Raw genomic sequence first — 17,016 nt, 5'->3', positions numbered from 1 at the left:
AGAAGTGGTATCATTTGTCTCATTAAGTGCATAACACTTGATCTGTGAGTGCTTTTTCCTAAACAATGCTGTTGTCTTTCTGACATTAAACAACTGGAGTTCCTTTATGTTTGTTGATTTTTCATATATTTGTGTCCTCCTGGATACAAAAAGAAAGAATAGCGGAATTTCTTTTGAGATAATTTTGTCCCATCACAGCAGCCTTTTCCCCAAATTTTTCAATCTTTGACGCTGCCAAACATAGTAAAGCTAGCATGTATTTGCTGTGTATGTCTGATATTATTATATTATGAGGATTTAACCTGACATGAGTTGCATATGTTTACATTAATCATTTATAATTTATTAATCTGAGGGCTGTATTCATAGTCAGAACAAAAGCTGAGATTTCTGTTTCCTTGACCTTTGTTCCATGCATTTAACTCCTAATGTGTAAAAGAAGAACTGGATATAAACAGATTTTAAAAACATAAACAGGATATAAAATTAGTAGAATTTTAAACAGTCTTTCATCATCTTTATTTCTGTGAGTGTTGAAGAATGTTTATGGAAGCAATTTTTCCCCCTCACACCTGAATAATTCAGATCATAGCTGTATTATTCAATTCACATAAAACAACCCAAGCTATAAATAACTTAGAAGTACCACATTTCTCATGTATTGTTATTTGTTTGCTTACAGCTGAGGTGGCTGCTGCTACCCACACCTTGGTCACTGCCACACCTCAGCAGTATCCACAGCAGTACCCTCAGTACCCAGTACCCCCTCAGCCCTATCAGAGAGTGCCCTACCAGCCAGTACCAGGGCACCCTGGTTACCCAGCTATGCCTGGCAATCAAGCTGTGCTCATGACCATACCACTCAGCCATGAACAGCCATTTACGCCACCACCATCGTATCAGGATGCAAGTGAGTGTGGATTTGAACACTATCTATCGATCGATCGATCGATCGATCTAAAATGTGTTTTTTAATGATTTATTATTATTCTAAGCAATCAGTTTGTTGAATGCTGCAAGGCTTACACAGAGTTCTTGCAGAAATGCACTGCACACCAACCTTGAGTAAATGGTGTCAAAGGTCTGCAGAGTTATTTTGCATTTTCTGCTCTTCTGAGTAACTGTAATCAGACACTAGAGTGGACATTGCTGCTAGATAATATTGATTCTTACATTACAGATCTTACGGCATTTTTAATCTCATGCCAACTTCTCTTTTTCCAGTTGGTCCCACCTATCCTCTGCAACCAATCAACCAATCTTCCAGCCAGCCAGAGTGCCCTTCAAAGCCTCCAGCCCAGCCGCAGTCCAATGCTCTAACTGACAGCTCAGACTTCCTCGCCAGCTCGGCAAACAACCAGGAATTTGTTCTGCCATATAGGCTGGATACTTAGTGTATCAATCAGACAGAAAAATTTGACCACCTGTGGTTAATTCATTATTTAATTCAATTTGACAAACTAAGCCTTGTACACAGGGAAAGTTGTTGTTTGTTATGTTTTTTGTGTTCACACGGACAGAAGACTTCCCTGCTAAGGCGTTTATTTTTTTTCCCCATCTTATAGCCTCATTTCCAAAATGGTTGGAAACGCTGTGCAAAATGTAAACAATTACTGAATGCAGTGATATGCAAATAACATAAAGATCACATTTAAAACAATACAAAGACTTTGAGACTTTTTTCAAGAGAAATATCAAAGTGCTAACAAAAAAATAAGAATAAAAAACACACGTCAGTCAGCTTGGGCAAGCATCAGTCTCCTCCTGATGTGGCTTGATGTGAATTCTTGAGCCAAATAATGGTTTTGCATTGTAGTGATTACACAGGACACAGTCTCTGTATCATTGAAGCTTGATTTTATTTAACCTAAATTTAATTTTTAGTCATAGAAGTGCTTCACTAAACACGTGACGTGGCTATAGAGCCAGCTACAAATAAAGAGACAGGTCATTTTCAAACTCCCAAAATATATTGAGGTTGAACATGCAGTTTGGGGGTCCTCTAGTGGCTGTGGCAGCTCTATTCATCTGCATAGTCCCCATATAAAGACAGGAATGATCCTGGAGTTTTGTGTATTTAAATGGTCTCCACAGTCACCAGATCTCCACCCAACAGAAGACCTTTGGGATGAATTTGTAGCAACTGTGTGACGCCATTGTGTCAATATGGGCCAAAGTCTCAGAGGAATGCAGCACCTTGCCAAGTCTGTTCAAAAATGGGCGGTGAGTGTGTGATCACCAGTTTCTGTTTGTGTTTCTGTGATGTTACTGAACACAGATTTAACAGATGTTGTACTGTAGCCTAACAGTCTTGGGGATATTCTACAGTACCTAAGTGATACATGAAAACATTTTAGAGAATGTGCATGGTGTGCTGTCTGGTAAATGGCCTGTATTTGTATAGTGCTTTACTAGTCCCTAAGGACCCCAAAGCGCTTTACACAACCAGTCATCCACCCATTCACATACTGGTGATGGTAAGCTACGTCGTAGCCACAGCCACCCTGGGGCGCACTGACAGAGGTGAGGCTGCCGGACACTGGCGCCACGGGCCCTCTGACCACCACCAGTAGGTAACGGGTGAAGTGTCTTGCCCAAGGACACAACGACCGAGACTGTCCAAGCCGGGGCTCAAACCGGCAACCTTCCGATTACAAGGCGAACTCCCAACTCTTCAGCCACGATCGCCCCGGATGGTGTTTCATCTGAAATTGTAAAAGCAAAATCTATGCAAAATAAAGGCATTCTTATAAATGACTACCTACAAACGCTTTTTCTCAGTAAGAAGCGTGACCGAGCTATTTTGTGCTAATGATTTTTCAAGTCATTTTCTTTTTTTTCCCTCTTTTTACACAAAATTAGAAATGAAACAGCACATAAACAAAAGTCCACTTGTATAAATTTTAATAAGTTCAAACAACATCAAAGATAAAAGAGTTCGTGTTGTGAGAACGTCAAAAATAAGGTTCAATGGCAGCATTTATTTTTTTAAAAAGGCACCCCAAACCATTTTGGATCATTTGAGTCAACAGCATTTATGATGACAGTTATTTACAGTTAGAAAGCAGAAACATATATTTGGAGGCAATGTAAATTACGCACATGCTTTCGCAGGTAATGTGCCTGGAAGGCACAATGGTTTCTTCTATTTAATGTGTGCAACATACTTGTATTATTATAAAAAACAATATTGTCGATGTTAATTAAGTTGATTTTGATTTTTTTTAAACTACGAGTGGTTGACTTTCCAGCATAAATCCTCCAGTGATAAAACTCACACACTTTCATTTTGTTCCCATGAACTTACACAGTACAGTAAAAAACTAATTTTAATACTTTTACTTAGAAACTATTAAAATGCACCATAACATTCCTACAAATACACAAACCAAGTTAGTCTAGCTCTTTATTCGAAGTACATACTTCCAATTCAGCCGAGTTCACAAACGCTGAGTGAGGCACTTATATGTGCACTATCCAGCCTAGGGTGGTGGTGCAGGCTGAGGTTGGAAGGCTGTGCTAGCAGGTGGTGCATCAGGCTGCTGCTGGTCCAGAGGTTTCAGAGGGTACGCCGGCTGTGCATGGGTGAATTCAATCTGGCCGTAAGGCATCAGCTGTGAACTGTAGGCAGAACCAACTGGAAACAGAAAGTGAACTAAGCATGAGAACAAACATATTGAAAATGATTTGACACACCTGCACAAACAACAACTGCAATTCTGCAACACAACAATAAATATGACGCAGCAGCATTTCCACCCTATTATCTTATTACAAATATTTTTGAAAAAATAAAATATACAAAATGTATTTGTGATATCTGCAAATAAAATGCTTTTTTGTTTCTAGAGAGTGGCATGTGTAATAAGTCATCTTATCCTAAAACCCTTGTTTCCTACAGAAATCTACAACCCTAAAATATCTTTTTATTTTGGACATTTATGCTAAGACATTTATGAGATCTTTGAATTCAAAATCCAATTTTTTTTTTTTTTTTTTCTGCATTTTTGGTGTTTGTCAGGGTGTTTCCATTAGTATTTACACAGATGCAAAGTTTTCTCACTTGCTTCCAGGTGGTCCCAGTGGGAATGGCTGTCCATGATAGGGCGATGTGGACATGGCTCTGAGCTGGGTAATCATACTGAGCTGCAAAGCAAGGGCTGAAGAGTTGCTGACTGGTAGGGCACTCCCTGGGAGGGTCCAGGTAATGCAATCGGCTGCTGGGGGTACTGCTGAGGAGTGGTGGTGACCACTGTAGTGTGGGTATTGTCGGCTACCACAAGTACAAGAAAACAGAAAATGTAGAAACATGTCACCTATTATCCAAAAAGCTTTCAATGTGTATTATTATTTATAATTTTCTCAGGAAGAAAGACTGAATACCAATGAAAGAAAATACAGCAGCAAATGGCGCCATTTTGACTTATTGCATCAGTTGAGTCATTTATCATCATCTCCTTGAGGTTTGCATCAAAGAAACTAACAATGACATGATTTGTTCATGAGATATACAGAGATTCATACTTTTTGAAGAAAATCATCCATTAACCATCATTATACTCAGAGTGTAAACCCATCTCTGTGAAAGTACAGTGCAAATTATCAACCCAACCACACTAGATTTGAAATAACAGTAACAATCGTCTGGGAAGACAGACAGTACTCAACAGGATCAGTTTATTGCTGGCTGTGGTCTTGAGATTTGAGAGAAGAAGAAAAAAATACATAAGCACACTGTTGTGGTTTAATAGAAAAACTGATAACAACCAAAAACACCCACACAGCTGTTTCGAAGCACCTTGAAGCACAGAAAGCAGACCCAGATGTCAAGTAACGACATGGCCCTTAAAGTGAAACGAACAAAGCAGCATCAGCGTGCGGATCCCACAGGCTGATGGCACGCTCAGTCGTCAACCTGTGGGTTACGCTCTCACAAAAAGAAAATTACTGAAAATCAAAATGTTGTTTAATAAGCCAAACCAGGACAAATGTCAAATGAGCTTAACAACTCACTGTATATTGTAGTTTGAAACATTAGAACAGGTTGTGCTCGGTGTCTCAATTCCTTTATTACAAAATCATTGGTAAAACATTGCTGTTGCTTCATGTTGGCAGTCATTGCTGAAATGTTTCAAACAATGCAACTTGTCACCATAAAATTAGAAGTTTCTCCCAATGCTGTGATAAGGTTTATGAGTAGTAATGAATGTATGAAATGTATGAAATAATGAATGTAGCAGAGATGAGTTTAGATGCTGTTATGGATCTGTAGCTCAGGGTATCTACTAACTGGAAGGTTGGGGGATCAATCCATGGATGCTGCATGGCAAAGTATCCTTAGCAAAGATACTGAACTCCACTTGCTTATTTTTATATGAACCAGCAGCAGTTCAAGTTGATTCAGGAGGTAAACAAAACAATCAGTGTGCTGAAATGTCTCCTGATATATAACATGACACTTTCTATCAGTGAATGATGATTATAATGCTGTTGTCTTAGTTGTCTTTTTAATCTCTGATAGACGATGGACAGAAAATTAAGTTTTGTTAATTAAAGCAATTCTTAAAAAGTCAAATGTTGTCATGTAAGCACTTTTTTTAGGTTTTATCTGATCTTTTAGCCACTAAATATTAATAAAATGAGGAGCCGCGCCAATAAATCGATATCTGAAAATCAATAAATTTCAGAAAAAAGTCAAATTTGAGACCCTGAAACATTTTAAACAACAAGGCAGTCAAACTTGCACAAAATAACAGCCCGCAACTCTATATTTAAGGCCTTGATTATCCTTCCCATGTCTGCAAGGCCCTTTGGATCTGACGTACACCATCTGATGTAAATTTCATCATAGGACAGTGAGCATGAGGGTCCATGTGGACATCCGTGTGCTTGCCAGTTTTCAATGACTGCACAGACCTATCTGCAGAGACTTTAAACTCAACTAACACTTGGGTGACCATTCAGTCTGAGTCCACATAAGAGTCCAATACTCAGGATTTAAAGGATCACTCTAAAATAAGGAAGTATCAGTTGTTAGTGGTGGAGTACTTACGCTGTGGCGGTCGGAACCTCTTGTACAGGCAGCAGGAGGGAAAGACAGCAGCTGATGAGGATGAAGATTAACGTAAAGGCAAAGAAAGCGAACACTACAGCAATGGCAGTGGGTAAAGTGAGTGTGTGAACGTTGTTCAAACTTAAAAGGAATCAAAGAAGGGATTATGCAAAATCTTACACAGAAAAAAACAGTTTTGAGTCATTTGTTCACCAGTTTCTGCACTTTTAAGATCTTTCCAGAATTACAAACAATCCAAACAACCAAAGTGCGATAAAAACATATTGAAAACACTGAAGTTACAAAGGATCCAGTTACAAATGTGACGAATATGAACAATTAATTCAAACAGAGGATACATGGATATTCAACAGAGTCATATTTTAACCAAGTAACAACTTGTATAGGGCAGTACGTGCGCTCCCTCTGACCATCAGTCCAGTCTTGACTGATCTTATATATATATATATATATAATTTATATTTTTTTCCCTCACTGAGTGTGGTTTTTGTTGTTTTGTGTTGTTATGTTATGTTTGTTTAAATGTTCAAAAATAATAAAACTTTGATTGTTTAAAAATAGTTATATTCATTATATTTATACAAAATTAAACTTCCAAATGATGATTATTATAATCTTTAAAGATTTGTATTTCTTTATGCCTGCTGCTTTACATCGTATATAATGGGCTTGCCTGTACTTAATCACCTGGCAACTTGAGTTACCATAGCTTATAGCATTAGAAAATACCCAGACATTGACACTGGTTAACATTCAGTGTGTCCGTGTGAGTATTATGTTTAAATGACTGAATTAAACAAACTACTTATTATAAGAATTAAAGCACAAAACTGCAACTTAAAACAACAATAATAACACGGTAGCGGCCTGTTTAGTATTGGTATGAAGATGACATCACACACTGATTGTCTGAGATTTATCTAATGCAATGTACAGATTAAAATAATCAAACTTACTGGATACACGAGGGGACAGGATCACATAGAGAGTGAACACAACAATACGGGACACCACCGGTGCCATGGTTACTCCCGCATTCCCCAAACCAGCAAAGGAACTGGGAATCTACTGCGATACTCTTAGAGGAAAGGTTTGATTTGATGTTCGGTCTGATCGTCAACTCGGTTCATGTTCCAGCCCACTGGCAGACTTTCTTCATTCACAAGTTATCATACATCATTCACCCGTAACTGAAGTGCAAAGGTGATCAAATGTCACACTGCGGCTCTTATATAGTTTTCAGCTTTCCTTTCTTTTTAAAGCGCAACATTTTGGGAAGAGAACATTTAAATGAATCATACATAAACTAAAAGTTTGTGGCACGCATTTGATTGCAAAAAAGCATGTCTTATGTTGACTGCGAGATTTGTGATAGAGTGATTTGTTTAAATCGCACTCCTGGGTGGACTGCTTATTAAATATGTTTACGGTGGCTCAGGATTCAGAGTGGGTTGTCTACTACTCCAAAGGTTGGAGTTTTTACATCTATAAGATGAAACGTCCCTAAACAAGACATGAACCCCAAGTACGAATCCATCCGTCCGGGTTTGCGTGTGAGCGCTAAAATGTGTCTGTGGATACAGTTTGAAGTTTTAAGAGTGCTAGGTGAGAGTAAGAAAACATAAGCTTCAGTTCATTTACAATTAAATGAATAAGTCCAATTAAACTAAGAGAATTAAACCAACTAACCTTAAAAACTGGTAGAGTAGGTAGAAGATTAGTTACCTGAGTTAGCTAATGTAGCAAACAATTATATGATTTAGAAGTATCAAGGCAAAGCGTGTAATTGACCTGTTGGTCCACCAGGGGACGTCGTGCGGACGTGATATTGGGCTGGATTTTGAAATTATTTTAGCTGGGATGTTTGTCCGCTTGCGCTGAATTGTCAGCTAAATTTGCATTAATATAATATGTTTATTGGTGATGTGTTCATTAAACCTGTCCAGGGACTGCGGATAGAAATCAGCTATCAGCTAAATCAGGTACAATTTTCTTTTAGAAGGTTAATGTTTGTTGTACATGATCCCTGACGAATAAAGAGGAAAATAAAATTAAATGAAAAGTATTTTTGATAGCTATCATGTGGATGATGAATGGATGGATGAATGTCGTTACATCTGGCACTGACTCGCTGCTGATAGCGAAAACATTCTTAACCTGTTAGTTGAGCTCTAATCACCCTGAGAGTTGTCAGGTCCACATGCAGCATGCATGCAGTTTACATTACCTGCATTCAGGTGAACTGTAGTGGAGTCCAGTCCACTATTGCCACCTATAGTGCCATAGCTTACAACCAGATTAAAACTCGGTCTATGACGGCGTTTTAATACCCATTTAATACTCATCTGCAACTTTCAATAATTTTCTGTTTCTACTTCTTATATATTTCTGGCTTACATCAGTCAGAAAACACGTAGGTATAATTATGACCACAGAGTTTTATAAATCACTCATCCTATTATTCTTATTATGATTTTCAAATAACTTTCCAGTGTTTTTGCTTTGAAAATAAATGTGAATCTTAAATGTTAAACATTGGGGGCATGGCATTTTTATGTTGCATTAGTGAAGCTGCAGTCAGCTGGGACAATCATCCAGTGTTTGTAAAGAACACCTGAGGAAAAAATGGATGACTGAGATTTCATGTTTACTGCCTGGCTCAGAGCGCAGACTGCTCAGGGTCATTGTAAATGTTGGTACAAATAAAAGCTTTGAACTGTACTGATTTGCATGGATGAATGGCATTCATTTTATCGGTCATTCCAAGGGAAGGCGAGTTTAAGTAACTGTTTTGGTACATTTAAATAAGACAGTTTGACATAAGTACAGGTATGAGGGTAAAACTTTAGGAAACACTGCTAAAGTCAAAATAGATCAGCAGAGGGCAGCAAAACATCGCAACCATAAATCTGAAGTGAAGATGAAAAACCTCACAGATCCAGAGGGCAGAGACAAGTGTAAATTCTTTAGAGTAAGAAATTTGAAATTGTTTTTGCTATTATTGTTGTTCTGAGTAAAGCGTTTTTTTTCTCCACATACACTTGTAGTCAGCACCAGTACAGCCACAATAGGTGATTATAAACAATGGGAATTACAGTTCCTATAAAAAATAAAGCTCATTTAAGTCTTAAAGCCTTTTTGATCACTCTTTCTTTGCCAGTATTTGGTGCTGAAATACTATGTGAAACTGAGATTCTGAGTTTTTCACTTACAGTGTATGAGAAAGAATGGCTCAGATATATACACTGCAAAATATTACATAAGAACTGTTTAAACAATGAAGCATTCAGTTGCATTAAAATGGATTCATTTTAAACAGCTGTACCTAATAAAATGGTAACAATGTGTGATGTGTTTACTGAGTTTAATCTTGGTTTGGCACCATAGGCTTCGTCAACAACCTTTCACCCACACGCATGCAAGAGCACCTGCAAAGATTACAAGACAATCTAAAATCCATTTAGGCACCAATCCAAGTTTAGTGTCACTCTTTAAACCTCGACACCACATGCAGCAAAAACCTCTAGAGCAGATTAACAAGTCTTTCTAGCCGTAATCTGAGTTCAGTTTGAGTGTTTTGCATCATTGTAACAATTCAAATACACATAAAGTTGTAGTTTAGAGAGCTGTTGTTGAATTACAAAGTCTCTGCAAATCGTTATCTTAGATGGAGGTAAAAGGTGATTAAACACAATGACTGTAAGTTATTTTTTAACGGCTACAAACAAAATAAATACTACAAAGATCGGAGTAAATATAAAAGGGAGACATGGCAATCAAAGAATCGTGAATTAAAATTTGTGGTAGATTTCATAAAGATGGTGACTTCCAATGGGGTTAAAGCTTTTCTAAATCTTACTTTTGTGCAAAATCAGTAAACTTTTTAAGTATTTTTTAATACATTTTGACCCATAATTATGTGCAGGCAGTCTTTATGCCTTAATTACAATTACAATTAAAGTAAATTTAAGTAATTCTTCAAAATCACTGCCCAACTAAGGTCCAACTGAATACATTTAAATATAACTCTCATGCTTCTAGTAGGGCTTTGCAGGTAATATGAAGAGGAAATACGGCTCCCTCTTCCCCCAGCACACCAACCTGATCTCATGGCATTTCATTAAAGATTCAAAAAAATGTATTGACTCATGCTCATGGACACAAATTTTCATTTACGTTTGTACTAACTGAAAGCCCCATAAATACTTTCAGTTCAGGCCACTGCAACAAAATAAGGAGACACATGACAAAGAGCTGACAACTCGCAAAACACATGATAAATGTCACAAAAGAATCATAATGTACCTTCAGGGCCTTCATCATACAACTTTTAAAACATCATCCACCAACTCATGTGAGTGTCTCTTATATTATCTGAGATTAATTTGTGTGTAGCCCACATTTATCAGCCACAGATTTTGCTGTAGCTTTGGGTGTGGCATTGCAAAAATCAAAAGATAAACAAAAAAAGTAAAGCAACAAAAGAAGCAGAATGATAATTGAATTAAATCCCTCCAAACTCCAGATTAAGTGATAGGCTGTTACTACAAGAGAAGCAAATATAAAACATTTTCAGCCATAGTTTCAGGCATAACATCAGCTGTGGCATAGACCCAAATATCCTTTAGAAAAGCCAAGTGGAGAAATACTCCCACGTTTCAGTTACAACGGCTCTTTTCCATGAGCTGTTTTCTTTCTGAAGCTCTTTGTGGTTGTGGGTCTTTTATGAGCATGAGAACAAAGGAATCCTTTTACTCTGCAAGGTCCCTTAGCCCCATCCAACACCTTTGGGCCCCTGAGCCTCGTTGGGTATGTTATTTTTCCCTTTTACAAAAAAAGCATAACACAAAAATAATAGCAAGGAAATCAATTAAATCATAACGGAACAAAACAATGAGGTGAAAGAGTTACGGGAGAGACATTAAAAATCACAGATATCAATATCTTTTTCTTATGGGAAGAATAGAATAAATTGGGCCACATAAAGTTCCATTTCCTTCATGAAAAAAAAGGAAGCGTGGCTTCTCTTTTGAGAGCTTACATTTATGGATGTGGCGTCTGACAAGGAGTAAAAGCCAACAGATGAGGTACTGCTCTCGTATTTCTTACAACGAAATAAGATGAGAAATACAAATATATAGAAATAGAAATTATAATTAAAATTTCTGACACCATCTTGTTAGAGGTAAAACCAGAATGCTTTTACCAAAATGCTTTTCCATGACACCTGCGTAAAAGTACAAAACCAAAATAAATGGCATCTAAATCGCTTTTATAGTTTTGTTGGAAGTTTGGTGATTAAATCTATGAATTCATGTAAAGGAAACCACACCTTGTTTGAAAGGACCAAATCCTTTCCACTCAGTGTCCTTAACAAAACCTTGCTGGGTCCGCTGCCAGATAGGCGAGTGTTTGATGACGCAGAACGTCAGAATTAAGATCTCGCGATACTTCGTCTGGGCATTGCTTTATAAGAACTGGCTCGCCCTCGTCCTCTCCGTTCGTCCTCAGTGCAGGATAACGAAGCATCGATTTTCTCTGCTTCCGTTAACAACAAACCGTGTTTTCTTTTATATCTCTGAGTAGCACCTAAGATCGCTTATTGTCACTATAACACGACGAGGATTACACCGGAAGCTGTGAAGTTTTAAGAGGTAGGTGTTCTCATTTGACCTAATCGCGATCATCACCCCTATTTCTAGTAGCCTCTTAGCTAACGTTAGCCGTCCTGCTAAGATCAGTCAACCGGCAAGGATCACGATGGGCCCGGCTAACGATAGGAAAGCCTGGCTTACACTTTTTATGTCTCAGAACGGTCTCATCGCGAAATTTATTACCATCGGAGATACATAAGGTATGACTGTTGCGCAACTTTTGCGCAAAAAATGGTGAGTCAAAACAGGGAAATACCTGTTAAACCAGTGAATTTATTTAAAGTGTTGAGGTTTTAATAAATCAATTTTTATTGTAACACCGGTTGAGTAGAGATGGGTAGACCTTATGAATAAACATAAATCATGTCCATAATTATCCTAAAGTAGCGTTGTTTAGGTAGAGCGCTACTGTTCTTAGTGTAGCTCGGAGACGCCCATGAGTTCAGTCAAAGTAAGGACTGTAGGACAACTCTGGTATAAGCAGGGGTATTTAATCAGACAGAAGACAGACGTTTCATTATTAATAATAACAACAATAGTATAATAATAATAATAATTATTATTATTATTATTATTATTATTATCTTTCGTCAGTAGTACTTTGAGTAGCTTTAAATAAGTTTTAGAAGTGCTCGACAAATAATGTGGGAAACATTATTAAAGTCATATAAATAAACACAGAAACAAAGACTAGCTTTTCTTTTCTTTGTTTGGGACTCTAGGAATTACATCGGCATTACTTTTATGTTATGTACATACTGATCTCTATCTGGTGGGTATATAAGGGAAAGAGCAGCTTCAATGTACCACATTAGTCATTGTTAGATTTCTCTGGAACTTCATAGGGAGCAAAGTTCAGGTGTGGGTGTCCTACCTGGGAACTGGTCTCTGTTGGGGAAAGGTTACGACCCAGCTATGAGCAAACACTGCAGGCTTCTTAAAGTAACACTTGACTATTGTGAGTCTAGCCAAACATGTGGGCTCGTATGAGTCTTTCAGCTTTCACCTATTATATCAGTGGCTCAGTGAACTCATCTCACCTGCCTTTGAAAGTCTCAGGCAATCAGATCTCATTCTCACTTATTTTTGTTTTTCAAAATCTAGATTTAGTTGAACCATGTAGGAGTGTTTGACCATAAACTGCATTTTCTCACTTCCTTGACCTATGTTGTTAAACAGGTTTTTGCAACAGACAGGCTTTTTCTTCTGAAAAGCCTTCTTTCCTTTCTTTTATGGGACAAAAACATTATCTACACTGTCTGCAGGACATGTTTCACATAAGTTTTCTCTTTCTCCTTTAGAGCTCAAGACAATCATCGTCATCACCGCTGCTGATTATGGATGTAATAGTGCGCCGCTGTCCTTTCTTGGCTCGCATGCCCCAGGCCTTTGTCCAGCAGTCCAAAAAGATGCTGGTGACGTATGCCCAGCGATGTCCCATCATGATGGAGCTGGCTGCAAAACCTATGGCCCCTTCAATGGCACGTGCCCTCTGTTCCTCCTCATCCTCCTACCAGAAGCCTGAGAACACCGTGTCTGCCGGTGAGGGTGATAAAGATGGTGGTCATACTGGCTATTCTAATCAACACTACAGCTGTGTTATATTTAGTCAGATAAATCATGTAATTATAGAATTATTGATAAATGTGAAATTTACTTTTTTTCCCTTTGCAGCCCCCAAAAAGGAGGTGGAGTCCAAGCTGCCAGCTGGCCACCCTATGCCACCTCCAGGACAGATGAAGGCCTCCAAATGCCCTTTCCTGGCTGCTGAGATGAGCCAGAAGAACAGTGGCGTAGTCCGTCAGATTGGCATAGAGTTCCAAGAGGATGTACAGGAAGTCCGCACTGTGAAGAAAGGTGAGTTTTTTTTGTTTTGTTTTTTTTGTTTGTTTTTTTCTTTTTCTTTGAGAACTAAATCAGTTTTCCATAGTTTCGTAGAATATTTAATAGCAATTTGTTTTTGTCCTGACAGAAGTGCCTGCTGACCAACTAAAGCAGCCAAACCTGGCCAGCACTACTGAAGGAGAAACCACATTAATGAAAACCCTCCTGAAACAGCGACCTAAGAAAGTCAGCCACCTGCTTCAAGACAACTTACCAGCAAGAAGTAGGTTTTATTTTGATAGTTTAACCACACTGTCCTACAAGCCTGTGATTAACCTAGCTACTGTCTACCTTACTATGACAATCTTCTTTTTTATTTGCGAGTATGTTTTGGTGTTTTTGCACACGGGTGTAGTCTTTCCTCATATTAAAGTTACTCCATCAGTTGCAGTACTGTAGCAACACTAAGCCATATTAAGCAACTTTTACCTTCCTTTTCTCTTCCAGCGGCCCGCTTCCAGTACGATGCGTTTTTTGAGAAGAAGATCGAAGAGAAGAAGAACGATCACACGTACCGCGTGTTTAAGACCGTGAATCGTCGGGCCACCGAGTTCCCGATGGCTGATGACTTCACAACCTCTTTACAAGAGAAGCGTGACGTGTCGGTTTGGTGCAGCAATGACTACCTGGGCATGAGTCGACACCCTCGAGTCGTGCAGTCCATCATGTGAGTAACTGAGTAGTTAATCCAGTTTCATGGGTCAAGGTGTGTTGATGTGTACGGCCCGTCTACCTTCCCTGATTGCTTTTTACCTTTTGTCCCTCTGTGAGAGCTAAGTTCAGAGAGAAACCAGCTCAGAGCATAATTACATGATGCAACCTGGCACCCTTGGGTGATACTGGCCATTGTTTGTGTGGGTGTTGAGTTGGACATGGATCACACCTAAACCTCATGTGTCACAATGATGGTGTTGTTTTTCCTTCTCCTCCCCCCGCCCCAGCTTGTTTGAGCTTGCATACAAGTCTGCAGCATTTTAATGAGCAACTGTTTGTCTCTTTCCAGGGATAATTTACAAAAACATGGTTCGGGGGCAGGAGGTACCAGGAATATCTCTGGGACCAGTAAATTCCATGTGGAGCTAGAACAAGAGCTGGCTGACCTTCACAAGAAGGATGCGGCGCTGCTGTTCACCTCCTGCTTTGTTGCCAATGACTCCACCCTCTTCACCCTTGCGAAGATGCTGCCTGGTATGCAGAAGCAAAAACTTGGTGTATTTAACAGTAATTCGAACCTCCTGTAAGCGTGTTTGGTCTCATTGACCGTTTCCTCTCCTCTGAACACTTTTAGGTTGTGAAATCTACTCTGACGCGGGTAACCACGCCTCAATGATTCAAGGTATCAGGAACAGCGGCGCTAAGAAATTCATTTTCCGCCACAATGATGTGGCCCATCTTCGTGAGATCCTGGAGAAAGGAGATCCCACAAAACCAAAGATCGTGGCTTTTGAGACCGTCCATTCCATGGATGGTCAGTTTCTAATTACTGCTTCACTGCTGTTGGATAAATGTTAATATTTCTATTTTTTTTTTTTTTTTTTTAACTTTCTCTTACTGCGTGTGTCCTGGAAAATATTACTGTTCTTGTAAAATCAATAATTCATTCAAACTAAGTCATGAAGTGCTCTTTAAGAAGCAAAAAGGAAGTCTGACCAGGTTTGTGTGCCTTTCTTTCTGTAACACAGGTGCCGTGTGTCCGCTGGAGGAAATGTGCGACGTGGCCCACGAGTTTGGCGCCATCACCTTCGTGGACGAGGTTCATGCTGTGGGCCTCTACGGCTCCAGAGGAGGGGGCATCGGCGACAGGGATGGCGTCATGGACAAGATGGATATCATCTCGGGAACTCTAGGTAAGTGCGCAATCTCTACTAAAAAAAAAAAAAAAATGTAGAGCTTGCTGCTGCTGTACTGTTTCATTTCTTTTTTTTCGAACCAAAATAACTGCCACTGGTTAGTGGAACTCGTCTAGCTTGATTGTTTGAATTAGACTGAGGATCAGGCCTCAGCCGTGTCATCCAATATACCAGAGGGCTGAAAAGAATCTGGAGCAGCTCTGTTCGGCTCTGTTGTTGCTAGGAGACTACAGGCTCTTGTTGTGCTCCTATGGAATTACTCAGATTGTGTGTCACTGTCAGACTGAGGGGACAATTATTTCCAACTCAAGAGCACTACAGCTCCTGCACAGCTGACATTTCAGGCGGTTCTAGTTTGAGATTACAATGGCTGTAATTTTTTTTATTTATTTATTTATTTTAAGACCACTGGCTCCGTAATGTTGAACGAGAGGAGTTGTAATAATCAGCGTTATGTTCTTTTCTAGGGAAGGCCTTTGGCTGTGTGGGTGGCTACATTGCGAGTACCACCGCCCTGGTGGACACAGTGCGTTCCTACGCCGCTGGTTTTATCTTCACCACCTCTCTGCCCCCGATGCTTCTAGCCGGAGCCAGGGAATCGATCCAGATCCTTAAAGGGGAAGAGGGGCGCTCGCTGAGACTTAAACACCAGCGCAACGTCAAGCTCCTCCGGCAGATGCTGATGGACTCTGGGTTGCCTGTTGTGCACTGCCCCAGCCACATCATCCCTGTCCGGGTAATCTACGATTGAATTGATTGTGTGGACCTTGAAAAGCAGATAAAGTCACAACGGCTCGATTCTCATGGCGCGTGTGTCTCTTTGGTATAATTAGGTTTCGAATGCTGAGAAAAACACGGAGGTGTGTGACATCATGATGCGTCGCCATAACATCTATGTGCAGGCCATCAACTATCCCACCGTTGCCAGGGGAGATGAGCTGCTGCGCATTGCCCCAACCCCTCACCACACCCCTGAGATGATGAAATACTTTGTTGGTAAGCTGACAAAGTAACACGTTTCACTTGAAATACTTGATAGTGTATAAGAAGGCTACAACAAGTTAAACAGTATTTATGTTTTAATTTGATCGAACTGAACTGTGTAGCTGTTTATGCAAAAGTTACATTACATGAGTAACTTCATCCAACCTGTAACAAACTGTACTTTTTGTAGTAAAAACTGTACATTGAAGTAAAACTGACCTCTGTATCTGTTTTCCCCTTTCAGAGAGGCTGGAGCAAACATGGAAGGAGGTGGGCCTGGAGCTGAAGCCCCACTCATCAGCAGAGTGCACCTTCTGCCAGCAGCCACTGCACTTCGAGGTGATGAGCGAGCGAGAGAAGTCTTACTTCAATGGGCTCAGCCACCTCATCTCAGCCTGCGCATAACACTAATCACCCACTGCAGTCTGAAGACAGCGCGTCCACGCTTAAGCCCCATTCCTCTGTCACTATCATAGAATGTATTAATTATCTTTAATAATTTGTCCTACACATATTTAAAATTATCTATGTTCAGATGGTCTATATGCTGCAAATAAAATATGGGAAAGAA

The 17,016-nt window shown here is 39.5% G+C and overlaps 3 protein-coding genes and 1 long non-coding RNA gene across 7 annotated transcripts in view; 2 read left to right on the top strand and 2 right to left on the bottom strand.

Annotated features, from left to right (window-relative positions):
• The window catches only part of LOC120746699 (protein shisa-5-like), a 6,812-nt gene extending 5,152 nt beyond the window's left edge, over nt 1-1,660 (top strand). For all 3 annotated transcript variants that reach the window (XM_040052129.1, XM_040052131.1, XM_040052130.1), the window contains exons 3-4: nt 683-910; nt 1,225-1,660. In XM_040052129.1, coding sequence (XP_039908063.1) covers nt 683-910; nt 1,225-1,394 — 398 coding nt within the window. In that variant the 3' untranslated portion in view covers nt 1,395-1,660. The remainder of the gene's footprint in view (nt 1-682; nt 911-1,224) is intronic.
• LOC120746705 overlaps nt 1-13,137 on the bottom strand; it is a 25,981-nt gene extending 12,844 nt beyond the window's left edge. Inside the window, exons 1-2 of the long non-coding RNA XR_005698916.1 lie at nt 13,005-13,137; nt 95-102 (exon numbers count right to left, since the gene is read on the bottom strand). This is a non-coding gene — a long non-coding RNA (uncharacterized LOC120746705). The remainder of the gene's footprint in view (nt 1-94; nt 103-13,004) is intronic.
• LOC120746703 (protein shisa-5-like) lies at nt 2,960-7,198 on the bottom strand. Of its 2 annotated transcripts, none has more exons than XR_005698915.1 (3): nt 6,053-6,228; nt 4,064-4,273; nt 2,960-3,637 (listed from the first exon to the last, which is right to left on the bottom strand). XR_005698915.1 is itself a non-coding variant. In XM_040052137.1 (3 exons), exons 1-3 carry the CDS (start codon nt 7,094-7,096, stop codon nt 4,137-4,139), a joined length of 255 nt encoding a protein of 84 aa, XP_039908071.1. In that variant the 5' UTR covers nt 7,097-7,198; the 3' UTR covers nt 4,012-4,136. The 2 variants fall into 2 exon arrangements, 1 of the variants encoding a protein (XP_039908071.1); XM_040052137.1 differs by lacking the exon at nt 2,960-3,637 and adding an exon at nt 7,030-7,198 and having other exon boundaries at nt 4,012-4,273; nt 6,053-6,103.
• alas1 (aminolevulinate, delta-, synthase 1) lies at nt 13,035-17,016 on the top strand. The gene is made up of 10 exons (XM_040052123.1): nt 13,035-13,269; nt 13,402-13,584; nt 13,700-13,834; nt 14,059-14,278; nt 14,615-14,799; nt 14,900-15,079; nt 15,294-15,458; nt 15,929-16,197; nt 16,295-16,457; nt 16,690-17,016. The coding sequence occupies exons 1-10, from the start codon at nt 13,065-13,067 to the stop codon at nt 16,848-16,850; spliced, it is 1,866 nt and encodes a 621-aa protein (XP_039908057.1). The 5' UTR covers nt 13,035-13,064; the 3' UTR covers nt 16,851-17,016.

This window comes from Simochromis diagramma, unplaced genomic scaffold (assembly GCF_900408965.1).
Source record: "Simochromis diagramma unplaced genomic scaffold, fSimDia1.1 OVJJ01000389.1, whole genome shotgun sequence".
Classification (NCBI taxonomy): domain Eukaryota; kingdom Metazoa; phylum Chordata; class Actinopteri; order Cichliformes; family Cichlidae; genus Simochromis; species Simochromis diagramma.
This window is presented reverse-complemented; position numbering and strand designations above follow the sequence as displayed.

Coding starts and splice junctions, on each gene's coding strand:
- alas1 (XM_040052123.1), top strand. CDS start 13,065: ATGGATGTAATAGTGCGCCGCTGTCCTTTCTTGGCTCGCATGCCCCAG. Junction 13,270..13,401: donor TGAGAACACCGTGTCTGCCG/GTGAGGGTGATA, acceptor TTCCCTTTGCAG/CCCCCAAAAAGGAGGTGGAG. Junction 16,198..16,294: donor GCCACATCATCCCTGTCCGG/GTAATCTACGAT, acceptor TGGTATAATTAG/GTTTCGAATGCTGAGAAAAA.
- LOC120746703 (XM_040052137.1), bottom strand. CDS start 7,096: ATGGCACCGGTGGTGTCCCGTATTGTTGTGTTCACTCTCTATGTGATC. Junction 6,104..7,029: donor CCTGTCCCCTCGTGTATCCA/GTAAGTTTGATT, acceptor CATCCTCATCAG/CTGCTGTCTTTCCCTCCTGC. Junction 4,274..6,052: donor GAGGTTCCGACCGCCACAGC/GTAAGTACTCCA, acceptor TACTTGTGGTAG/CCGACAATACCCACACTACA.